At 41.3% G+C, this 27236-nt stretch overlaps 1 protein-coding gene across 3 annotated transcripts; it reads right to left on the bottom strand.

The window, feature by feature from the left end:
* LOC110534272 (alkaline ceramidase 2) lies at positions 1 to 26719 on the bottom strand. Of its 3 annotated transcripts, none has more exons than XM_021619034.3 (6): positions 25814 to 26719; positions 25167 to 25281; positions 19323 to 19464; positions 10471 to 10608; positions 2879 to 3016; positions 1 to 2047 (listed from the first exon to the last, which is right to left on the bottom strand). In XM_021619034.3, the coding sequence occupies exons 1-6, from the start codon at positions 25919 to 25921 to the stop codon at positions 1858 to 1860; spliced, it is 831 nt and encodes a 276-aa protein (XP_021474709.1). In that variant the 5' UTR covers positions 25922 to 26719; the 3' UTR covers positions 1 to 1857. The 3 variants fall into 3 exon arrangements, with proteins under 3 accessions (XP_021474709.1, XP_090043256.1, XP_090043257.1); XM_090187130.1 differs by having other exon boundaries at positions 2856 to 3016; positions 25814 to 26192; XM_090187131.1 differs by lacking the exon at positions 25167 to 25281 and having other exon boundaries at positions 25814 to 26185.
* Positions 26720 to 27236: the final 517 nt, after the last annotated feature.

The following is a 27236-nucleotide window of genomic DNA, read 5'->3' as shown; positions in this document are numbered from 1 at the left end:
TTTTGGCCTTACATTTTAAAGTATATAATACAAATGCTCTTAAATATAGTTGTAGATAATGCAATAACTGAGATAATACTGTATACAGAAAGTCTTAACGCTTCACATTCGTACCCATATACGTGTGGAAAAAGATTGCTAAGAGCCTAAATTCAAACACAATGGCTGTACAGTAACATGCTATACATGAGTCAGAGCTCAGGATTTCCTCAGGATTTCAGCTTCACAGCTCTGTATGGGTCTTGACTGACAGTTGTTCTGAACTTGAGCACCGCGCGCGACAAGAAGTTGCCTTCATCCCTCCCGCTATAATTGGTTAACTTTAGCAAATGTTTTGTTGTCTGAGTGAGGGAAAGGCTGTAAATTATGAGGATGATTATACCACTCTGATGTCATACAACCAAGCCAAACACCTGTGAGTCTACTTCACATTACCATATCAACTCAAGTAATATAGTGTCAACATGTATATTACATGTTTGATGTACAGATGACATGGCATTATAACCTGGGTTGTCCTGAACAGAATGAGCCTATTTGTTGTATCGTGATAAATTTGCAGGACCATGCATCTGAATGCACACGACTCCATTCTATGCGCACCAAAATGATTATCTGCTTCTCTGAATTGCCTTGTGAAGGCCTAACACTGTGAGTACATATTTTATGATTTAGCTAGTCATGTTGGCAATAGAACAATCTTTCACGTTATGCCCACCTGACCCAGATTGCGATTTATAATGGACCAGTTTTGGATTGCGTAAACAACAGTAATTGTGTAAAGACGGGGATGCAGGGCTGTGTTCCCAACAAAAAACTACATATGTGCGTGCTCTAGTTCCTCAACGGCACAGCTAGGAGAGAAGAAAAAAAAAGCACCTTATAGTTGAAGACTCTTCTTTGAGTCATAAAAAGTGCATTGAAATTACTTCGGAACTGTGCACACTTTGGAGAAGCCACTTGGGAACACCAATTAGATCTCTCACTTGTCATTTTTTTTGTCTTATGTTGTACCTAACCCAAATTTTCCAATAATATTTTTTTATCATGTAACTGAATGTATCCAGATTATTTAGATTTCGTTATCAACAAATGCGGAGAAAAGTACATTGAAAGTAAAATGCACAAAAAATGTAATGTTTGGATTCAGTCTTGTGTCCTCAGCTTTAGTGTGATAATTTCCCAATAACTAACCAAACTGTTTCCTTTTAATTGCTACCTTGGTTATGCATTCCATATTTCAATTTCTCCCTATAGGTCAATTCCCATGAGTCTAAGGGGTTAATTAATATACGTCTATAACAGTATTAACAATCAGTCAGCCACTGCACAAAATACTGTAAATACTGCACAATATACACCATTGGCAAGGTCCTCACCATTTGTGCTCAATTGCCTGAAAATGTAAGGGCAGTGAGCATTTTGAATAGTAGATCCAGAGCTGAAAAATTACATTTCTGTGAGAAACACTACAACACACCTATATACATTACTGCCTTACTCTAAATTGAATTATTCACGATCACCACAACAAAGCCTGAGAATTACATTCGCAGTTGATTAATGAACTTGGTAAGTTTCTTAGCATTGATGTAACCTCACTTATGTCACTTTTGTGCTTTGACACTAAGTTGCATAAACATTATTGCATTATTGAGGGGATTTCATTTTGAAGCGATAACGGACACGTTATGTCAACTTTGTCACCCATGTCAGAGAAGTACTTTAGAGGTACTTCATTTTAAAGCATTCTACATGCATTGTTCAGATTGTCTGACATCAGGGCGTATTTTGTGTGCATGTTTGGGGAGCACCTCATAGTGAGGAATTTTCCAAGCTCAGTGGGCCCTGAGGATGTTATGTCACCTTGACAGAGTCAGATTTCTTGGTTTCACAGAGTAGAGTGACATAGGGCACTCCGATGAAGGCCCATTTCTCGTTGGGCCAGAACATGATGACCGGGCCTCGTTCGGGGGCCTCTGTGGCGACGTCGAAGTAGGCGAAGCACACACAGCCCAGGTAGGAGGCTAGGCAGATAAGGATGTGCCTGTGGGAACAAGAGTCATGGGGTCAGGACCGAAAACATTTGGTGTATCTCAACAAACTTGAGTGGCTTCCCTTCCTCATCTCCTTTCTTCTATCTGCACTGACGTGAAAGAACTTGCCCAGTGGGCAAAAATGGTTGTAAGGACGTTCATAATGACAATTTCAACCAGCTTCTGGTTATAACATGTTTTCAACTAGTTTAGTCTGCTGGGTGTCAGGAAAAATGACATTTTTAAATACAGAAAGTGTGAAGACAATTTCATGTTTTTAATCTTCATGTATCTTTTCCTTCTTAAAAACAGCAGGTGCAATTTCCAACCATTGCTGTCCTCTGGTGACCCAGATCAGTACCTGATTAGGACTTTGAAAACAAAGGTGTTGCAGGTTTCATCCCACAAGCTTAGAATCGAATAGCCCTACATTAGAGTGGTTAATAAAATACTTCAAGCTTCTTAAAAAGGGAAAATAATTCTGAAAGCCATTGTCATAAGAATATGTGTCATCATCATGTGTGCACCATGTGTGATGGAACGTCAAGGGGACCCCATTTAAAAGGATTACATTAAAACGGTAGCTACCCATCTTTCCCACTAATTTGAGATTGAGGCATATACAGTAGCTGGATCTACATATCAGACAGTGTGGTGCATGGACTCATCTCACCATTAGACCACTTTTGAGGTCTGAAAACATTGTCACTTAAACGATTCATTTATTTTATTTATCTTAGTTGAATTCACTGACTAAGTCACTCTGGATAACAGTGTCGGCTAAATGACCAAAATGTAAATGAAAACTCTCTCAATGACCTTTCATGCAGTTTCAAGCTCACCAAGCACAGTGTAGGTAGGGGAAGTTGACAGAGGACCACATCTCACAGAAGATCTTGTCACTGATCCAGCAGAGGAGAGCCAGAGCCCACCAAAACCCAGAGATAAGCCCCAGCTTGAATACACGTGGGTTCTCACACCTGCAAACACCACACAATAACATATTGGCAATGCATAAGTACCCACACAAAGACATATACGTGACACACACTATTCAAATGTTAGCAAGAAAACACACACACAAACACTTCATGGCTTGAACTACAGCCAACACGAAACCACATGCCAGTACAACTTCCAGTAAATGCCCATACATATGACTTCTGATTGCATTTCAAATAAAAGAGCTTCAAACAATAGGAAGCCATGCATGTAAAAAGCAATGGGAAATGAAATATCCCATTTTCATTTTAGTCATTTAGCAAATGCTCTTATCCAGAGCGACTTACAGGAGCAATTAGCGTTAAGTGTGTTGCTCAAGGGATTTTTCACCTCGTCTGTTTGGGGATTCAAACCAGCAACTTTCCGGTTACTGACCTGTTGCTCTTAACCACTAGGCTACCTGCCGCCATAGTCAACTAAAATCCCTATACAGATTTTGAATCTGGTATAAAAATAATAACAAGCAGGTAGACTCCCCTCAGGTAAATGCTTCCAATTCAGTCAGACAGTAGTTGTGTACTGCCATTTACAAATACACACACTGCATGAGCAGTATTTAACTGAGCCTCAGTCCCATGTCACATTGACGGGCGACTCGGCCTGACAGGGGAAATGAAGTGTGGCGATGGGCCGTGTCGTGACATGTGGCCTGTACTGGGACGAGAAACCATTAAATCCTCAACACCGACCACTTATCGCAGGCATTTTGCTGATATCGTTCATTACAAAAAGTAGGCTGTACTAGAGAAATGTGAAGTTTGCTAATATGGGTGACTGTTAATGGGACAATTGATGGCTACAACCATAAAACTTGTAGTAGTAGTTTAAAGGATAATACATAAAAATAAAATAAAAAACTGTGGTGCATATTAATGCTATAAAATTGTTCTATTTATCGCATCAATTCAGGCAATTTATCACGATATGGATTTTTGTTCATTTCGCCCAGCCTAGTCTGTACATCTGGCTAATTAAGCACAGAGAAGGGGAAACGCATGCACAAGAGAACAAGCAGTAAAAGAGGAAGTGCAAAAATAAAGAGACGGGACAAAGACAGTGTCAGGAAATAGAATGTCAGAAGAACTGTGGTAGAACTATTAACTCATATCAGCACATTTCGATGCAACTTTGAGCTTGAAGGAGACATACATACGCATGTTAAAAAAAACACAGGGACTATTGGTAGTGAAATGACAATGGGGTCGTTCCACAAAATGTGTAACTTGTTGAAAAAAATACACTTGATTTTAACATTGTCATGAAGTGCACATTTTCAACTTCATAACATGTAAAAAAAATATTTAAAAAAAATATTTAAAAAAAATTGTTTTCCCGTCTCAAGAAGTTAAAATAGGCCTATAGTAAGTGAGTATTAAGTGCCAAATAAAGTAACAGGGTGGAGCGTAACAGGCCATAAATCAGCCATAAATCCCCTTGTGACAGGGGGAATGGAAGCTGGTTGTGTGCAACAGGGGAGGGGCAATTGAATGCAAGTTTGTTTGTTAAGATATATTTATTTTTGTAATAGTAACACCATATTGGGCTCCTGAGTGGCACAGAGGTCTAAGGCACTGCATTTCAGTGCTAGAGGGGTCACTACAGACCCTGGTTCGATCCCTGGCTGCTGTGATTGGGAGTCCCATAGGGCGGCGCACAATTGGCCCAGTGTCATCCAGGTTAGGACTTGGCCAGGGTAGACCATCATTGTAAAATAAGATTTTGTTCTTAACTGGACTTGCCTAGTTAAATAAAGGTTCAAATAAAACATTTATTCAAATGAAAGTTCAGTTCATAGAACAGGGTTGATCTTAAAATGAGGGCCAGGTTTTTTTTAACAGTCCCTAAATCACATGAAATAAAATAATAAATCTTCATAAATTACTTTTTCAAAGCAACAAAATAACTAGGGATTTCCAATGATTATGAAAACCGAGGAATCTGGGGAGTAAGTGAGTTAAAATCCTCCTAGAAGTCAAAGAGAGTGATTTTTTTTGTACTTTAGTAAGTCTTTGTCCCTCCATCCTTATACGCAAACTCAAACAGCACTGACCCAATTTTGACCAAACTTGGTGAATGATGCATCTCACCATAGAGATTTGTCATTTACAAAATTGCACTGATTGGCACAAGGCAGGAACTATGGTAATTAACTGAAATTTGTGAGTCACATCAGAGAGGAAGAGGCGAAGTACAGGGTGTGGATTAGGGAAAGGGGGATACCTAGTCAGTTGTACAACTGAATACCTTCAACTGAAATGTGTCTTCCGCATTTAACCCAACCCCTCAATCAGAGATGTGCTGTGGCCTACCTTAATCGACATCCACGTCTTCGGCACCCGGGGAAGTGGGTTAACTGCCTTGCTCTGGGGCAGAACGACAGATTTTTACCTTGTCGGCTCGAGGTTTCGATCCAGCAACATTTAGGTTACTGGCCCAACACTTTAACTAGCTGAAGAGCCTGGTACCCAGGCTAACTGTCTTCCATTTTTTTAAGAAATGTATTTTCATTGTTAGAGCGACTTGAGCATCTGGTCAATATAATGGATAGTCATGGGGGACGACATGTTTACTGTTGCCTTGTTCATATAAACATTTTGATTTATTGAATTTTAAAGGGCACTTCATTTAATTTAATAGGCTTTTAAAATGCAATATTGGTGCACAATCTCTACTAAAAATATCCAAACGGACTCATTTCGTGGACGACCCACCTACTAGCGACACAGGTACCAATTAATATATGCAGACAAAAGACTAATCTCCATTGCGATGTAAACTCTTACTTACAGGTAACTGCCAAAATAAAGGAAATACAACAGTGTTTTAATAGGGAGTTGGGCCACCACGAGCCAGAACAGCTTCAATGCGCCTTGGAATAGATTCTACAAGTCTCTGGAACTCTATTGGAGGGATGCAACACCATCCTTTCACGAGAAATTCCATTATTTGGTGCTTTGTTGATGGTGGTGAAAAATGCTGGTCTCAGGTGCCGCTCCAGAATCTCCCATAAGTGTTCAATTTGGTTGAGATCTGGTGACATAGTGAAACATCAGCAAGTTGAGCAGTCTTTGTCACCAGCCAAACGTGCCCCAACAATCAACTCTTTCAAAGTCAGAGATCTCTTCTTCTAGCAAAAATAATGGCAACTGGATCTGCTTAGCATTTCTATACACTAAGCATGAGGAGATGATAATTCCACACCTGTGTGCAAGCACCTGCTTTCAATATACTTTCTGTCTGTCTGTCTGATGAAGCTACTCTCACCCCAAGGTATAAAAAGGAAAACGCACACAAAGATAATAGAATGAAAGCAAGATGCACCACATATATTAAATAGTTCCCTTTTCAAGTGCTTCCCCGAAGTTACAACCAGGAATAGTCAGAGATCCTATATGTTCCTTTAGTTCAGGATGAGGCCATTCTAAACTGGGCTCTATGATAAAACATACGTAGAACACAAATCATGCATTAACAGTGATTTAAAAATAAAAAATTCACCCACTTAGCAAGATTATGAAGAAAATAAAAAAAATTGGTTTGAAATGTATTGCGTAAATAACAGATGAGTCTGTTATGTCTGTCACTATCATTAAATGTGAAGACTTATCAAATTAGTTCTCTAGGTTTAATTATTAAGGGATTAAACTAATCATGTAAACATTAATTCACTAGGAAGTCAGGGCACCACGAAAAATGTTGAGATGTAGAGTTATAATTTTCCGAATATAACGCTTCAGATATTTTAATATTACAGTCTTCTATTAATGAATTATTACCTCATCAGTTCTCATTACTGAATGTCGCAACCCCTTAGATATCTGCACGAACCCTAGCCTAAATCATGAATCAGCGATAGTAAATAAATAATTAAGCCAATTTTGTATAACTAACTAACCACACAGAATTACAAAACAAACAAACAGTAGATATTTGGGTTACTACATTATACAAAGAAAAAGTCTCTAGCTGATGAAGCTAATATGACTGCTTGGTAGACAAAGGAAAGGGGTGGGGACTGAGAAAGAGCGGGAAAGACAAAATGGATTCACTACACACAGTTGATAATTATATTAATTGAAATGCTAATCCTTTTCACATGAACGGCCACTCATTCAAGAATAATTGCAATGTATATATTTATGCCCGTATGTCGTTATTTTTTTCTCTGTTGGAATCGCGGTCAGTTCATCAGAGTCTCTTGTTAACTTCCCCAGAAGTCACAATGTCCTTCGTGGTTGTAGTTTTCTCCGTGGCTCTGGATAGTGTCTGTTGTAATGGATACGTCAGGTGTAACATGTTCTTAGATTAGATGTTTTGGGGGTTGTGGGTATTCTCGTCCTAGGTTTACGTAATTTCTAGCTGCAGACTAGTAATTCTACGTCTAGGATTTGTAGCCAGTCCAATGTGGGGACTCCATCCTGGCGTTCCATTACTTAATGTATATTTTGTAGGAAGTGGGTTTTATACTCTGTGGAAGAAGGGGAGGTTCTATGACGCCTAATGTGATGTCTGGGCTCACGGGTGTGTGGCAATCGACTAGTTAATCTTTATATAAAAATCCATACGCTCATTTAGAAGGTTAACATCACATCTTTTCACAAATAGTTTCATGTTTAAACACATACGTTTCACAATATTTAGATGTAAACCTGACAGCTGGGAAATGTACACTTTAAGAGATACAGTTGTGTGTTTCCTGTCCTTCATGAGATCACCAAATGAAAAGCACTCGTCATAACTGTCCCCTAAGTGTCCACGAACATTCCCACATTCTCAAAAGTAGAAACATTTATTTAATTACTCAAACTTTTGATGTCCAAGGGTCTCTCTGTGTTCCAAAGTTTACATTCCAATCTCGAAAACTACAGAGCATAGGGGCAGAGTATTTTATGGCCGACCATAAAACAGTCGACTTCCCAGTCTATGAGAGAGAGCACGCTGTAGAGCGGACCCCCCTGTAACCTGATCCCTCAGATCGTCACAGGAGAGTTATGACAAGTCCTTCATTGCTGAACAATGACTTCAAATTGTTAATAAAAACAATGCACTTAGCGTTTGACATGAGAGCGCTAAGTGTTTTAGTTCAATAAGAGTGGGTAAGATGCTAAGCTATTGGCTCAGTTGATAAACTAGAGGGAAATGTTAACGGAGTTACAAAATCAATTGTGATGTACTAGAAGGCAGCAGGGCATGTTGCAAAGGGTCTCCTGCAGGAACTGTCATCCATTTAGCAGAACTACGAAAACAAAACAACAATATCAATGACTGGCCGTGTGAGCTATGTCAAGAATCAGAAACAAGTAGAACAATGGATGAATCAAGGCTAAATGCTTTAAGTGAGTCAGTCTTGTAGGAAAAGGAAAAAACATCATGCACCCACTTCCACACAGGTGCATATACACAAACCGACACGCGCACATGACAGGAATGGCCCTTTGTGCTGCTATTTGGAAGAATGTTATTTCCTTCAACATTGACAGCAACACACTATTGAACAGGCTCAAAGTAACACCATGCAAAATAGGTGACACATAACCATAGTCAAAAATGTGGACTCTCCAAAATGTGACGAACTTGTTTTCTGTCTAAATGGTTTTCTGTGTGTTAACTGCTACTACACTCTGACCTAAAAACATTTAGAAATGTACTTAACACTGACTGAGTGTTGCCCATTACTGGTTGAAAATTACTACACTACAACATAGTGTTGTCACGATACCAGTATCATGAAACAAGAAGCAGACTGAACTCCATGGTCCTTTAACAACCTGTCACCAATTGTGTGCCTAGTTTAGAAATAAAAACCTGCCTCTGGATGACTGGGAAATTGAGTCCACTTCATGTGTTGCTTACTTGCCATGAAACTTGTGACATCACTATAACATTACACTTGTCACTTTCGTAAAGCACTGGGAATTGTTGAGGCTTACATATTATCCAACACTAAATCATATTAATTGAGGTAAGGTTTTGATGTAGAATCCGCAAAGTGAGGCAAATCGCTATTTTCAATGTGAGTGAGAGGAAGACATTATCCCTGAGGCTCAACTTTGCGGCTTTCGCGTGCATACCCACACACGTCCACTATCGCATGTGAACACACACCGAAACACACCTTGTGCGCCTCATTAGATACAGTTTCAAAACATTCAGAAGTCTGGAGTACTATCTATTTCACATTCACTCAGCAACAGGCCACAAATTATTTTATAAAAAATAATCCTTACATTTGAGGGTGTATTCTTTCATTCAGATCCATTACATTCCAATTCAGAAGATTAATTGACATTCATATCCAGAAGATTTTTTTTCCAATTAATTAATTACATTTCAATGCTCTTCCTGGAATGGACTTGACACCAACCCTGGTTTCTACATAGGCCTACAGTATAAGGCCCCTCAGAGAGAACTAACGACTCAATGTCAATGTGCCTTCTGTTATTTAATGGATTCATAAATTATTTAATCTGTGGTGGCTTCTCAATCATAATTTAGCTGGACAGCAAACTCAACTAGCTGTAGGCCCCATACAATAGGACAGATTTGTGGACTCAAGTCACATGACTTGGACTAAAGTCACAAAATTGATGACTTGAGACTTGACAAGGAGTCTCAAGACTCGGGACTCGACTTTGACTTGAGACTGATGACTTGAAATTATCTGGCCATGTTTTGTCACTCATTTTGTGGCAGAGTCACTAGTGAAATGCAAATTATTGTTCCATGTATAAATGGTATGGATATAGCAATTTGGTCTCCCAAGGGGAGGCTTTGCAGTCTTGCTCTCTACCGGTGTCTGTTCAGATGGGACAGGTTAAGCCTGATACAGAGGCTATTTCTTTTGGGCTATTGCCCATGTATATTTTGTATGATATAGCACTTTCCCATCAACCCGTCTTGCCTTCTGCTGATTTCATGCCCTTACCTACAAGGTTCCCATTTTACAATTACATAATCAAAATGTGTTGTAGACAAAATAATGAAAAAGGCTGTCTGGTAGCCTCAATAAAAAGAGAAAGATTTTTAGTTGAACAAGTCATCGCATGTATAGATTTGATTTTTTACTTGACTTCAGACATGACTTAAAAACTTTGCTCGACTTGAATTGACTTGCTCTTAGAATGCACGACATGGACTTTTCTTTTTTTAACTAGGCAAGTCAGTTAAGAACAAATTCTTATATACAGTGACGGCCTACCAAGAGGCAAAATGCCTCCTGTTGGGACGGGGGCTGGGAAATTGACTCGACCTGTTCTACTTGGGACTCGACGTGAGATGGATCTTGTGACTTAAGACTTGCTTGTGACTCAAATAATAGTGACTTGGTCCCACTTCTGCAACAGGATGTACCAGCTAGTCTATTGCATGTGATATTTGTTGGTGTTTGTTCTTAATAACTCACCTGTTGAAGTAAACAGTAAATCATTCTCACCTTTTGAGCTCAGTAATGAGCAGAACGGTGCAGGGGATACCCAGAGTCATCAGAGACACCGAGTTGATGACGGGCTTAACGAAGGCCAAACCAGTGGTGATCCCGGACAAGATGCCGATGACCACTTTGAACCTTGACCTAGAAGGCAAAGACCACAGAGCAAAACATACTGGCAAAGCTGCATCTGCTTTATTTAGAATGTGATGAGCACTGGGAAGAGTGCGACATGGGAATATAGTGCACAAACAGAAAAACAGTATAAAATAACAAAAACAGCTGTATATTGAGGATTCAAATAGATGCAATTTATCTGAAGATTTGAAAAATCCTTTATTTTGATGTAGGACAGTTTAGCCAGGATACCCGTGCAAAGCCACCAACACAGGAAACACTTCACATCAATCCAAATGCACTGGATCAAAATGCAGTGTGCAATGGTAGGTCCAAAAAGTTCAGTAAAGTGCAAGCCCAGACCAGGCTGGATTTCAGAGATGTGATGGCTTTGGTTACAAAGAAGGACAAACAGTGCCTTCAGAAAGTACTCACACTCCTGGACTTTTTCCACATTTTGTTGTGTTACAGCCTGAATTTAAAATGGATAAAATTCAGATTGTCACTGGCCTACACACACCCCATAATGTCAAAGTGGAATTATGCTATTAGAATTTTTTATAAATTAATTACAACTGAAAAGCTGAAATGTCATTAGTCAAGTATTCAACATCAGTGAATTTCAAACGCAGTTTCAACCACAAAGTCCAGAGAGGTTTATCAATGCGTCGTTATTTGCATTCATTTAACCCTTATTTTACCAGGTAAGTTGACTGAGAACACGTTCTCATTTACAGCAATGACAGGGGGAAAGATTACAGGGGAGAGGAAGGGGGGGATGAATGAGCCAATTGGAAGCTGGGAACGATTAGGTGGCCATGGTGATATTGGGAATTTAGCCAGGCCACCGAGGTTAAACACCCCTAAGTGTTTTTTTTGTGTTTTTTTTAGACCAGAGGAAAGAGTGCCTCATACTGGCCCTCGAACACCACTTCCAGCAACATCTAGTCTGCCACCCAGAGACAGACCAGGACCGACCCTGCTTAGCTTCAGATAAAAGTGGGATGCAGGGTGGTATGCTTCTGGCACCTATTGGTAGATGGGTAAAAATAATACATTTTTGAATATTGACTATCCTTTTGAGCATGGTGAAGTTACTAATTTCACTTTGGATTGTGTATCAATGCACCCAGTCACTACAAAGATACAGGCGTCCTTCCTAACTCAGTTGCCAGAGAGGAAGGAACGCACTCAGTGATTTCACCATGAGGCCAATGGTGTTGTTAAAACAGTTACAACGTTTAATGGCTGTGATAGTAGAAAACTGAGGACTGATCCACAACATTATATAGTTTAAATGTTTTATTTATAGAGTACCAGTAAAAAGTTGACACACCTACTGATTTTAGGGTGTTTATTTTCACTATTTTCTACATCGTAGAATAATAGTGAAGACATCAAATTATGAAATAAATCATATGGAATCATGTAGTAACCAAAAAAGTGTTAACTTTAAAAAAAATAGACGACTCTTTAAAGTAGCCACCATTTATTTGCCTTGATGACAGCTTTGCACTGTTGTCATTCAGTAAACCAGCTTCATGAGGAATGCTTTTCCAACAGTCTTGAAGGAGTTCCCACATACGCTGAGCACTTGTTGGCTGCTCAACCCAATTGGGTTGAGGTCAGGTGATTGTGGAGGCCAGGTCATCTGATGCAGCACTCAATCAATCTCTCTCCTTCTTGGTCAAATAGAGGTATGTTTTGTGTCATTGTTGCGTTGTAAAACAAATGATAGTCCCACTAAGCGCAAACCAGATGGGATGGCATATTGCTGCAGGATTCTGTGGTAGCAATGCTGGTTAAGTGTGCCTTGAATTCTAAATAAATCACAGACAGTGTCATCAGCAAAGCACCCCCTACACCTTCTCCTCCATGCTTCACGGTGGGAACTACACATGCGGAGATCATCTGTTTATCTATTCTGCGTCTCACAAAGACACGGCGGTTGGAACCAAAAATCGCAAATTTGGACACAGACCAAATGACAGATTTACACCGGTCATGTCCATTGCTCGTGTTTCTTGGCACAAGCAAGTCTCTTATTATTATTGGTGTCCTTTAGCAGTGGTTTCTATGCAGCAATTCGACCATGAAGGCCTGATTCACACAGTCTCCTCTAAACAGTTGATGTTGAGATGTGTCTGTTACTTGCTCTGTGAAGCATTTATTTGGCTGCAATCTGAGGTGCAGTTAACTCTAATGAACTTATCCTCTGCAGCAGAGACATCTCTGGGTGGTGGTCCTCATGAGAGCCAGTTTCATCATAGCGCTAGATGGTTTTTACGACTGCACTTGAAGAAACTTTCAAAGTTCTTGAAATTTTCCAGATTATGACATGAAGGTCAGTCGAAGTAATGGACTTTTGTTTCTCTTCACTTATTTGAGCTGTTCTTTCCATAATATGGTATTTTAGCAAATAAGGCTATATTCTGTATACCTTGTCACAACACAACTGATTGACTCAAACTCATGAAGGAAAGAAATTCCACAAATTAACTTTTAACAAGACACACCTGTTAATTGAAATGCTCTCCAGGTGATTACCTCATGAAGCTGGTTGAGAGAATGCCAAGACTTTGCAATGCTGTCATCAAGGCAAATGGTGGCTACTTTGAAGAATATATTTTGATTTGTTTAAGACTTTTTTGGTTACTACATGATACCATATGTGTTATTTCATAGTTTTGATGTCTTGGAATGAGTCGGTGTCCAAACTTTTGACTGGTACTGTATGTGTGAAACTTGTTTTGATTTAGAATTGACCATTATCATGCACGGGTCTCAAAACATGCTCTTAAATAGCAAATGGAGGACGCTTTTTTCATGCCAGCCAGGTAGGCTATACTCCTGTTGAAAAGTGAAGCAATGTGCTTAATATTAGGAAAGTTGAGAAATAAATAAATAAATATAGTAAGCCTAGCCTATAGAAAGTTGATGGGATTCTCCTCTTTTTAGAGGCCATCACTCTGATTTCTCATGCAATTGCATAGCCTGCATGAGCTAATGGGGATCTCAAATTATTTGATTCAATTTTCGATCACATTTGCATTGATGTCAGAGTGATTAGAGGGACAGAGTGTTGAGTACCAGGTAGTTTGCAAGTTTGGTAGGCTACAAATCACCATCAGCAGCATCAGAGCTTGGAGAAGCCTAATTATAGTGAATAAAGGGTCACGTGGAATTTGACTGGCGTCATGACTCGTGACCGCCGGTGTTGCAGTAATACAGTCATCCAACAGCCCTTAACACAACAAAATGTGGAATAAGTCAAGGGGTATCAATACTTTCTGAAGGCACTGTAGCCCTAGAGAAGTCCTCACTTTGGGAACTCTGTGCCTTCTTCCTGAAGGGAGCAGCTGCGACATTGTGAATAGAGGATGTCCTCAGAGCCCTTATTGATTGTGGAGATGAGTGAGGTTGAGTTGTTTAGCGCCAGTAATTCAACTTGAGATGTAATGCAACATGTCACGTGAGACATCAACTTCAATAAATGTTTTTATTTGCAATGATTCCCTACATCCTATTTTTGATCGTATTCTTTTGTGCCACTAACGATCCAGGTAAGACTAAGGAAAGTCCAAAACTACTAACTTATACACACAAGTGTAAAGGGATAAAGAATATGTACATAAAGATATGAATGAGTGATGGTACAGAACGGCATAGGAAAGATGCAGTAAATGGTATCGAGTACAGTATATACAGTATGTAATGTAGGGCATGTAAACATTATATTAAGTAGCATTGTTTAAAGTGGCTAGTGATACATTTTTAAATACATTTCCATTATTAAAGTGGCTGGAGTTGAGTCAGTGTGTTGGCAGCAGCCTCTCGATGTTAGTGGTGGCTGTTTAAGTCTGATGGCCTTGAGATTGAAAAACAGCTTCTGTCTCTCGGTCCCTGCTTTGATGCACCTGTACTGACCTCGCCTTCAGAATGATAGCGGGGTGAACAGGCAGTGGCTCGGGTGGATGTTGTCCTTGATGATCTTTATGGCCTTCCTGTGACATTGGGTGGTGTAGGTGTCCTGGGAGGGCAGGTAGGTTGCCCTCGGGGATGCGATGTGCAGACCTCACTACCCTCTGGAGAGCCTTACTGTTGTGGGCGAAGCAGTTGCCGTACCAGGCGGTGATACAGCCCGACAGGATGCTCTCGATTGTTTGTGAGTGCTTTTGGTGACAAGTCAAATTTCTTCAGCCTCCTGAGGTTGAAGAGGCGCTGCTGCGCCTTCTTCACGACGCTGTCTGTGTGGGTGGACCAATTCAGTTTGTCCGTGATGTGTACGCCGAGAAACTTAAAAAAAAACTTACTACCCTCTCCACTACTGTCCCGTCGATGTGGATAAGGGGGTGCTCCCTCTGCTGTTTCCTAAAGTCCACAATCTCCTTTGTTTTGTTGTGTGAGGTTATTTTCCTGACACCACACTCCGAGGGCCCTCACCTCCTCCCTGTAGGCCGTCTCGTCGTTGTTGGTAATCAAGCCTACCACTGTCGTTTCGTCCGCAAACTTGATGATTGAGTTGGAGGCGTGCATGGCCACGCAGTCGTGGGTGAACAGGGAGTACAAGAGAAGGCTCAGAACGCACCCTTGTGGGCTTCAGTGTTGAGGATCAGCGGGGTGGAGATGTTGTTACCTACCCTCACCACCTGGGAGCGGCCCGTCAGGAAGTCCAGTACCCAGTTGCACAGGGCGGGGTCGAGACCCAGCGTCTCGAGCTTGGTGACGCGTTTGGAGGGTAATATGGTGTTAAATGCTGAGCTGTAGTCGATCAACAGGATTCTCACAGCTATTCCTCTTGTCCAGATGGGTTAGGGCAGTGTGCAGTATGGATGCGATTGCGTCGTCTGTGGACCTATTTGGGCGGTAAGCAAATTGGAGTGGGTCTAGGGTGTCAGGTAGGGTGGAGGTTATATGGTCCTTGACTAGTCTCTCAAAGCACTTTATGATGACGGAAGTGAGTGCTACGGGGCGATAGTAGTTTAGCTCAGTTACCTTAGCTTTCTTGGGAACAGGGACAATGGTGGCCCTCTTGAAGCATGTGGGAACAGCAGACTGGGACAAGGATTGATTGAATATGTCCGTAAACACACCAGCCAGCTGGTCTGCGCATGCTCTGAGGATGCGGCTGGGGATGCCGTCTGGGCCTGCAGCCCTGCGAGGGTTAACACGTTTAAAATGTTTTTCTCACGTCGGCTGCAGTGAAGGAGAGTCCGCCGGTTTGGGTAGCGGGCCGCGTCAGTGGCACTGTATTGTCCTCAAAGTGGGCAAAAAAGTTATTTAGTCTGTCTGGGAGCAAGACATCCTGGTCCGCGACGGGGCTGGTTTTCTTTTTGTAATCCGTGATTGACTGTAGACCCTGCCACATACCTCGTGTCTGAGCCGTTGAATTGCGAGTCTACTTTGTCGCTATACTGACGCTTAGCTTGTTTGATTGCCTTGGAGGGATAGCTGCACTGTTTGTATTTGGTCATGTTTCTGGTCACCTTGCCCTGGTTAAAAGCAGTGGTTCGCGCTTTCAGTTTCACGCGAATGCTGCCATCAATCCACAGTTTCTGGTTTGGAGTTGTTTTAATCGTTACTATGGGTACGACATCGTCAATGCACTTTCTAATGAACTCACTCACCGAATCTGCATATTCATCAATGTTGTTGTTTGACGCAATGCGGAACATATCCCAATCCACGTGATCGAAGCGGTCTTGAAGCGTGGAATCAGATTGGTCGGACCAGCGTTGAACAGACCTGAGCGTGGGAGCTTCTTGTTTTAGTTTCTGTCTATAGGCTGGAAGCAACAAAATGGAGTCGTGGTCAGCTTTTCCGAAAGGAAAGCGGGGGAGGGCCTTATATGCGTCGCGGAAGTTAGAATAGCAATGATCCATGGTTTTACCAGCCCTGGTAGCACAATCAATATGCTGATACAGTTTAGGGAGTCTTGTTAAAATCCCCAGCTACAATGAATGCAGCCTCAGGATGTGGTTTCCAGTTTACATAGAGTCAAATAAAGTTAGTTCAGGGCCATCGATATGTCTGCTTGGGGGGGAATATATACGAAGAGAATTCCCTTGGTAGATAATGCGGTCGACATTTGATTGTGAGGAATTCTAAGTCAGGTGAACAGAAGGACGAGTATGTTGTTATGATCACACCATTTCTCGTTAATCATAAGGCATACTATTCTTACCAGAAAGATGGTAGTTTCTGTCAGCGCGATGCGTGAAGAAACCAGCTGGCTGAACCGACTCCGTTAGCGTCTCTCGAGTGAGCCATGTTGCCGTGAAGCAAAGAATATTACAGTCTCTGATGTCTCTCTGGAATGCTACCCTTGCTCGGATTTCATCAACCTTGTTGTCAAGAGACTGGACATTGGCGAGTAGTATGCTAGGGAGCGGTGAGTGATGTGCCCGTCTCCGGAGCCTGACCAGAAGACCGCTTCGTTTGCCTCTTTTACGACGTCGTTGTTTTGGGTCGTCGGCTGGGATCCAATCCATTGTCCTGGGTGGAGGGCAGAACACAGGATCCGCTTCGGGAAAGTCATATTCCTGGTCGTAATGATGGTGAGTTGACGTTGCTCTTATATTCAGTATTTCCTCCCGACTGTATGTAATGAAACCTAAGATTACCTGGGGTACCAATGTAAGAAATAACACGTACATTTTTTTTTTTTTTTTAATACTGCATAGTTTCCTAGGAACACGAAGCGAGGCGGCCATCTCTGTCGGCACCGGAAGTAAGTACGCCTAGTGGTTAGAGCGTTGGACTAGTAACCGGAAGGTTGCAAGTTCAAATCCCCGAGCTGACAAGGTACAAATCTGTCGTTCTGCCCCTGAACAAGGCAGTTCCTAGGCCGTCATTGAAAATAAGAATTTGTTCTTAACTGACTTGCCTAGTTAAATAAAGGTCAAATAATAATAAAAATAAGTGTTTCTTTCATCCGGAAGGTTGCTTTTTTTTTTGTTTTTTTTGGAGGGTGGATCAGCTTAATATTGCGGAAAGAAAGTTGCTTACTCAAAGGAGAACAAATTAAAACTTAGAAATGTAATATTTTACATTATTGACCAGCTGGTCAGTGTTTTCACTGACATGTTTATTTTATTTAACTAGGCAAGCCAGTTAAGAACTAATTCTTAATTACAATGACGGCCTACCCCAGCCAAACCAGGACAACACTGTGCACCGCCCTATGGGACTCCCAATCACGGCCAGATGAGATTCAGCCTGGATTCGAACCAGGGACTGTAGTGACGCCCCTTACACTGGTGTGTGCCTTAGACCACTACGTCACTTAGGTTGAGTGATAAAAACACTCACAAAATGTGAGTTTGCTATTCACAAGAAGCATTGCCTGATGTGAACCATGCCTCGAACAAAAGAGTTCTCAGAAGACACAAGATTAGTTGTCGACTTGCATAAAGCTGGAAAGGGTTACAAAAGTATCGGGCTCCCATCTCTGACCATCTCTGACCCAGTCTAATACCAGCTTATTTCAAGCCAACCTACTAGTCCTCGTGCCCAAGAACGCCAAGGTAACCTACCTAAATTACTATCGCCCCGTAGCACTAAAATCTATAGCCATGAAATGCTTTAAAAAGGCTGGTCATGGCTCACATCAACACCATTTGGAGGTGGCGGGTCTGTCATGATCTGGGGCGGTGTGTCACAGCATCATTGGACTGAGCAGCTCCAAACCATGATGCTCCCTTCACCATACTTCACAGTTGGGATTAGGTTGATGAAGGTGTCCTGTGCCTTTTTCTCTACACATAGTGTTGTGTTCCTTCCAAACAGCTCAACTTTAGTTTCATCTGTCCACAGAATATTTTGCCAGTAGCGCTGTGGAACATCCAGATGCTCTTTTGCGAACTTCAGACATGCAGCAATGTTTTTTTTGGACAGCAGTGGCTTCTTCCGTGGTGTCCTCCCATGAACACGATTCTTGTTTAATGTTTTACGTATCGTGGACTCGTCAACAGAGATGTTAGCATGCTCCAGAGATAGCTGACACTAAGATTCTTCTTAACCTCATTGAGCATTATGCGCTGTGCTCTTGCAGTCATCTTTGCAGGACGGCCACTCATAGGGAGAGTAACACTGCTAAACTTTCTCCATTTATAGACAATCAAGGCTTTTAGAGATACTTTTGTAACCCTTTCCAGCTTTATGCAAGTCGACAACTAATCTTGGGTCTTCTGAGAACTCTTTTGTTCGAGGCATGGTTCACATCAGGCAATGCTTCTTGTGAATAGCAAACTCACATTTTGTGAGTGTTTTTATAGGACAGGGCAGCTCTAACCAACTTCTCCAATCTCACCTCAATGACTACACTCCAGGTTAGTTGACTCCAATTAGCTTTTGGAGAAGTCATTAGCCTTGGGGTTCACATACTTTTTCAAACCTACACTGCAAATGTTTAAATTATGTAAATGTAAATCTTTACGAATATGAAGATATCATTTTATGACTAATTTATGCAGAAATCCAGATAATTTCAAAAGGACACACACAAGTGTATGCATGTATGTTTAACGTACGTACGTATGTATCACTGTTTAGCATATCAGCATATCACAGTGACAAATAACATTTTATTTGATATCATGTAGTTTAATGGAACAGAAACCAACCAGTCCCCAAAAAGGCTAGAGTCTGCACAGACCCTTCATATCTGCAAACATCGAAGCGCAATGGCCAAGGTGAAGGGCGTGAATTGAGCAGTGAGACAAGGCAAACTGTTGACTCACCTGTCATTCCTGAACATCTTGGGCAGATATCTCTTGGGGAACCACATGCCGATGGCACACATGAGCACCCACAGGATGGACAACTCATCCAGCATCTGACCCAGGAAACTGAGGGTGGCATGGAAGTATGTGGAGCCAATACCTGAGGCAAGGGAGACACACACCAGAGTTACATACTATACAAAACCAACACTGCCTTTTAGTAGGCATAATAAGACATCTGATCATTTGTGGGGCTATTGACAACAGGTGTTACTGGTAGTCCACAGGTGGTGTTTTATTTGGACTATGAATGAAATTGCTTTAACTCTGGTCAAAAGCAGTGACTCTGGAATAGGGTACCATTTCAGATGCACAGGATTTGCAGGCACAAAGAGCTCCTCAACTCCCCCAGACTAATTTTATTCACTTTTATATTATTACTTTGTGATAATTTTCCAAAAATGTTCCCTTATCAAATTGTGGTCTTGGTTCTTTCAAAACAAGGAAATATCACCCTCTTGCAGAAATCAAACTTATCTGATTAGCGGCAGGATGTTTTGAAACACAATTTCACACATCCTCTCAGAAGTCAATTGAAAACAGAGGGAGAGTTCACCTGAAACACAATTATCTCCCTACAGACATCAACCCCTAGCCCTTCCCCCACCTAAACTCTAACCTCCCCAGATCCGATGGAACCACACAGGTGTGAACAATGTGGCAAAATCTCTTTTGTCCATGCGAAGGCAAGGTGGGGCCATCTCAGAGGATGGCTGCGGCGAAACGTGTTTAGGCTACAGTGGAATAAATTAATAACTAAAGATTATTTGTGTTGTGGTGTCCAATCTCTTTCACCAAGGTGGAGCCATTGCCACACTGCTTGACTTATCCAGTCCCTTCAGAACTGCATGCAGTGAACAGAGGATGTGTTTCTCAATTCTGGTCCTGGGGACTAAAAAGGGGGCACATTTTTGTTTTTACCCTTCAGGTCAACAGGACCAGAATTGGGAAACATCCTCTTAGTGTTCACTGCATCCAGACACTCTGGGTAGGGCCTAGCTAGACAGAGGAAGGAGCCAGGAGACCAGGCATACAACTCTAGATTAGATTCCAGCTCTGTGTTCCAACTCAGGTCAGAGGTGAACTCAGCTCTAGAAACTGTAAGAAGAGGCAGAAGTTATGCGAATTGTGGCCACAGTGCAGCTGCTGTCCCACTAGGCATGTAATGCAGTATGCTATTAACTCTCTGTAATCTATTTTACGGTCTTTATAGTCATCCATTTTAGACTGCAGACTTGCAGATCAGGATACAGTTGAATATGTTGTTTGGAATATGTTGTTTGGAATATGTTGCTGTAAATTTAGGCAACCCCACAGCCTGTACAACAATCTGCAGTGTAGGCTTCGCAGAGACCTAACAAAATAGAAATGGCAGCTGTAGAAATAACTCTTCCAGTCCCCTTTGACTTCAAACACGATAGAATGGCCAAGATTCGAGAGGTTTTGTCTTGGCATCGGGGCTGAATGCAAAACCAGAGGAATATCAGTTGAACTCTTAAACTATTCACACCCTTTCACTTTCTCCACATTGTGTTGTGTTACAGCCTGAAAATTGATTAAAATTGAGATTTTGTTTCACTGGCCTACACACAATACCCCATAATGTGAAAGTGGAATGATGTTTAGACATTTTTACAAATAAATAAATTAAAAGCTGAAACGTCGAGTCAAAAATTATTCAACCCCTTTCTTATGGCAAGCCTAAATAAGCTGAGGAGCAAACATTTGCTTAATAAGTTGCATGGCCTGTGTGCAATAATAGTGCTTGACATTGAATGCCTACCTACCTGTACCCCACACATACAGTTAATTGTAAGGTCTCTCAGTTGAGCAGTGAACTTCAAACACAGATTCAACAAAAAAACAGGGAGATTTCCAATGCCTTGCAAAGAAGGGAACCCATTGGTATATGGGTAAAATAAATAACATACACACACACACACACAACACACACACTTGAAGTCGGAAGTTTACATAAACTTAGTTAGGAGTAATTAAAACAAGTTTTTCAACCACTCCACAAACTTCTTGTTAACAGGGGGGCAGTATTGAGTAGCTTGGATAAGGTGCCCAGTGTAAACTGCCTCCTACTCAGGCAGGATATGCATATTATTAGTATATTGGGATAGAAAACACTCCATCCCTATGTTGAAGTTTCTAAAACTGTTTGAATGATGTCTGTGAGTATAACATAACTCATATGGCAGGCAAAAACCTGAGAAACAATCTAACCAGGAAGTGGGAAATCTGAGGTTTGTAGGTTTAAGTCTTTGCCAATCCAATATACAGTGTAAAATGTGGTCTGATTGCACTTCCTAAGGCTTCCACTAGATGTCAGTCTTTAGAACCTTGTTTCAGGCTTCAACTGTGAAGAGGGAGCGAATAAGAGCTGTTCGACTAAGGGGTCTGACAGAATGCCATGAGCTAAATCACGCACGTGGCTGTGAGAGCGAGCTGCATTCCCTTTCATTTCTAAAGACAAAGGAATTGTCCGGTTGGAATATTATTGAAGATTTATGATAAAAACACCATAAAGATTGATTCTATCCATCGTTTGGCATGTTTCTACGAACTGTAATGGAACTGTTTGACTTTGTCTGGACCTAGTTCTCGCACCTTGTGAATTTGGATTTGTGAACTAAACGCGCAAACAAAAAGGAGGTATTTGGACATAAATTGACTTTATTGAACAAAACAAACATTTATTGTGGAACTGGGATTCCATTCTGATGAAGTGAAGATCAAAAGGTAAATTAATACTTAATGCTATTTCTGACTTCTGTTGACTCCACAACATGGTGGGTATTTGTATGGCTTGTTTTGGTCTCAGAGCGCTGTACTCTGATTATTCCATGGTTTGGTTTCGTGGTAAAGCTTTTTTGAAATCTGACACAGTGGTTGCATTAAGGAGAAGTATATCTTTAAGAAAGAAATTCCACAAATTAACTGAACTAGGCACACCTGTTAATTTAAATGCATTCCAGGTGACTACCTCATGAAGCTGGTTGAGAGAATGCCAAGAGTGTTCAAAGTTGTCATCAAGGCAAAGGGTGGCTATTTGAAGAATCTCAAATATAAAATATATTTTGATTTGTTTAACTTCATTAGGGTAGGGGGCACTTATCATTTCTGGATGAAAAGCGTGCCCAAAGTAAACAGCCTGCTACTCAGGCCCAAAAGCTAGGATATGCATATAATTGATAGATTTGGATAGAAAACACTCTGAAGTTTCCAAAACTGATAAAATAATGTCTGCGTATAACAGAACTGATATGGCAGGCGAAAACCTGAGAAAAATCCATCCTGGAAGTGGGATTTTTGTTGTTGTTGTAGTTCTCTATTAAATGCCATTACAGTATGCATTGACTTAGGACTCAAATTGCACTTCATATGGCTTCCACTAGATGTCAACAGTCTTTAGAAATTGTTTCAGGCTTGTATTCTGAAAATTGAGGGAGTAAGACCACTCTGAATGAGTGGACCATTCAGTGTCCCAGAGGTTTTTCATGCGCGCAACCGAGAGCACGCCTTTCTTGTTTTCCTTTTATATTGACAAAGCTTTTGTCCGGTTGAAATATTATTGATTATTATGACTAAAAACAACCTGAGGATTGATTATAAACATTGTTTGACATGTCTCTACGAACTTTACTGATACTTTTCGGATTTTGTGTCGGTCTGTTGTGACTGCCATTGAGCATGTGGATTACTGAACAAAGCGCACAAACAAAACGGAGGTTTTTGGATACAATGAGGGACTTTATCGAACAAAACGATCATGACTAAATGGGAGTCTTGTGAGTGCAACCATGTGAAGATCATCAAAGGTAAATGATTCATTGTATCACTATTTCTGACTTGTGTAACTCCTCTACTTGGCTGGTAACTGTTTGTAATGATTTGTCTGCTGGGCGCTGTTCTCAGATAATCGCATGGTATGCTTTCGCCATAAAGCCTTTAAGAAATCTGACATCTAACAAGAAGTTCATCTTTAAACCGATGTATAACACTTGTATGTTTTATGAATTTTTATAATGAGTATTTCTGTTTTTTAATTTGGTGCTCTGCAACTTCACTGGATGTTGGCCAAAAACCACACCCCCTAGAGAGGTTAACACTTTGTTGGTTACTACATGATTCCACATGTGTTATTTCATAGTTTTGATGTCTCCACTATTATTCTACAATGTAGAAAATAGTAAAAATGTGTTTTTGCAATTGCCCCAGCGTCGTCCGGGTTAGGGGAGGGATGTTCTTGTCCCATCTCGCTCTAGCGACTCCTGTGGCGGGCCGGGCGCAATGCACGCTGACATGGTCGCCAGGTGTACGGTATTTCCTCCGACACATTGGTGCGGCTGGCTACCGGGTTAAGCGGCTGTTGTGTCAAGAAGCATTGCGGCTTGGCTGGGTTGTGTTTCGGGGGACGCACAGCTCTCAACCTTCACCTCTCCCGAGTCCGTACGGGAGTTGCAGCGATGAGATAAGACTGTAACTACCAATTGGATAACATGAAAATTAGAGAGAAAAAGTCATTTAAAAAAAAAAGAAAAGAAAAAAATAAGAAGTTTGGAATCACCAAGACTCTTCCCAGAGCAGGCCACCTGGCCAAACTGAGCAATAGGGGGAGAAGGGCATTGGTCAGGGAGGTTTTCAAAAACCTGATGGTCACTCTGACATCGCTCCAGAGTTCATCTGTAGAGATGGGAAAACCTTCCAGAAGAACAACCATCTCTGCAGCACTCCACCAATCAGGCCTTTTATTGTAGAGTGGCCAGACCGAAGCCACACCTCAGTAAGGCACGACAGCACACTTGGAGTTTGCAGAAAGGCACCTAAAGGATTCAGACCATGAGAAACAATATTTTTTCTGGTCTGATGAAACCAAGATTGAACTCTTTGGCCTGAATGCCAAGCCCCACATCCTGGAGAAAACCTGGCACCATCCCTATGTTGAAGCATGGTGGTGGCAGCAGCATGCTGTGGGATGTTTTTCAGCGGCAGAGACTGGGAGACTAGTCAGGATCAAGGGAAAGATGAACGGAGCAAAGTACAGAGAGATTCTTGATGAAAACCTGCTCCAGAGCGCTCAGGACCTCAGACTGGGGTGAAGGTTCACCATCTAAGAGGACAACAGCCCTAAGTACACAGCCAAGACAATGCAGGATTGGCGTCAGGACAAGTCTCTGAATGTCCTTGAGTGGCCCAGCCAGAGCCCGGACATGAACCCGATCTAAAATAGCTGTGCAGTGACGCTCCCCAACCAACCTGACAGAGCTTGAGGATCTGCAGAGAAGAATGTGATTAAACTCCCCAAATACAGGTGAGCCAAGCTGTAGTGCCATACCCAAGAAGACCTGACTGAGGCTGTACTTACGTAAATGTGAAGTAGATTTCTTTTAAACATTTGCTAAATGTTCTGAAAACCTGTTTTTGGTTTGTCATTATGGGATATTGTGTGTAAAGTGATGAGAAAAAAACTATTTAATCAATTTTAGAATAAGGGTGTAACATAACAAAATGTGGAAAAAGTCAAGGGGTCTGAATACTTTCCGAATGCACTAACTGTGATAGCAATGTTTGGTTGGTGTCATCATACACCTAGACATGGCCATTTTAGTGACATGGCCATCCTTAAGTCTTCCATTAAAGGAAAACGTGTGGGATGTGTTCTATATATTCAGACTACCTTTTTTCAGACCTAAACCTATAAGTATGAGTGCCCTTAAAATAAGATGACGTTCAGACCACACACACACGTCAAAGTATATGAAGGAATCATCATGCTTTGTCAAAACAACTTACCAATCACAACCAGTAGAATCCAAATGAGATATATTCCACTGTTGAAATGTGTTGCATACTGGCGGAACAAGCACATTAATATAGGCGGTAAAACAAAAAACAAGATGTTGCTGATCTGAAATGAGGGGGGGAAAAAATGAAGGGAATGAAAATGTGAGCAGAATTGTAGCCTAAGAGTTACCAAGCATGTGATATGCTTGATATAAATACAATACACATCCATTAATTTCACTCTGTATTGCAACAGAACTTTTGAATCTTTAGGAACACGTATACGAATACAAGAGGTAGGCCTACTGAACAATATGAAAATGTTTCATCTAAATACCAAGATGTCTTCTTGATAGGCAAAAACAAACAAACAACTCAGCATTGATGGTAGCTGACAGCTGTTGAAACAGAGGAGGTGCCACTGCGCCTGTGTGTTCTTTACCCCCTTCTATGTCCTAAAAATCCAACTGTTGAAAAGTGAGAATGTGTCGACTACCAATCTGGGGTAGTAACATTCAAACGAAATCACAATACAGTAAATAACGGGAAGCAGTGCCATGCAGAAAAGTAAGGATTAGCAAATATTGACACAAAGACACTAAACAATGGCTGTCACAAAACAGATTACAATATTGGCATAAAGATAAATGACTAACCGTGTTATAAAACTCTGCAATGCTAGGGTAAATAAGGTAATTGCCTTCACACCAGTCCACCTCGGAGCTTCCAGCTTGCAGTTGGTCCCAAAACATAGGATTAGTCATGTCTCGACTTGTTCTAGTAATAGATAGGACTCCGCAGTCACTATTGAGATAAAGCAGTCGACTATCAAATCAGCTGTGGACCGCTAGACGATCAATTACCATAATTTGAAACACGTAGCTGTATACAAAATGCATCCAAATTCAAACGCATTTTAAATCACCAGTATATCCCAATGCAAGCTTGTGGTGCAACTCCGCTCTCAACAAAGTGCAAAAGCGCTGTAATTATTGTTCTTGTTCTTCGTCATCTTCTTCTTGGGATTTGGTTGTCGGATCGCATCGAACTTCTAGTTGCATACACCGCCACCTACTGCACTGGTGTGTGATGCCATTCATGGTCTACATACATTACATTACTGGAAATAATAATGCAAAATTGGGAAAAAGGAAAATTACCCTACCACCTATTAGCCCTCTCTAAAAAAAACACCACTCATTCCACTATTTAACCCTATCTATTCCTACTCCAGACCAACGGTCTGAGAGGACATATCACTACCACTCAACACCGCCTCTAGCTGCTCTGCAGTAAATCCTCGCAATCCCAAGTACCTCTCTGCCGCTACCACTACAAACTATATTTTCTGTGACTTTCGATTCATTTCTGCAGTACAACCATGGCTATAAATGCTAAAAAGCCCACCTTACTGAAGCGCACATTCTTCCCATCACTCTCTCGACCTCTGCCTACCCACGGGAATCCTCTCAGGATCCCTCAACCTATACCCATCCTTCTCTATCACTCTCTTCACTGCTTCGGTATTCAACACTTTCTGTACTACTCTCAATCTGCCTTTCTCTCACCGGATACTTCGTATCTCCAGTCCCATGATCACCCCCACAACTAACACACAGAACTTTCTACACCGATACTACACATTCCTTTGTCTCATGCCCTCCTGCACACTTCCCACATCTAGGCATCTGTTGCAATATGCTGATAAACACTGTAATATTTTCAGAACATAAACTCTCAATGGATAACTGACACTTCCTACTTTTACCTTATCTGGTAACAACTGCATCAAAACTCAGCATGACAGATAATGTCTTCTCCTTTTCCCCAACAGACCCATGTTTCATCAAGCGGCAGGCGTCACAGACACTGGGAATCTTCCACCCCCGTTATCATTCCTTTCAAAGGCGCCCTGTCATAGAGAGCAAAGCACGTCAAAATTATTGCCCCTAATCTCGTAAACCAGAGCGCCCTCTGGGCGGAGGAAATACAATAAATAATCACGAGTCCACTCCAAGTTACCTTCTCCATCTCAACAGTCCCCAACCTCTCCTCCACCCAACCTGATACCACATATGG

Source organism: Oncorhynchus mykiss, chromosome 10 (assembly GCF_057628025.1).
Source record: "Oncorhynchus mykiss isolate SJ-2025 chromosome 10, ASM5762802v1, whole genome shotgun sequence".
NCBI lineage: Eukaryota > Metazoa > Chordata > Actinopteri > Salmoniformes > Salmonidae > Oncorhynchus > Oncorhynchus mykiss.
Note: the sequence above shows the minus strand (reverse complement) of the source record. Positions and strands in the feature narration are given on the sequence as shown.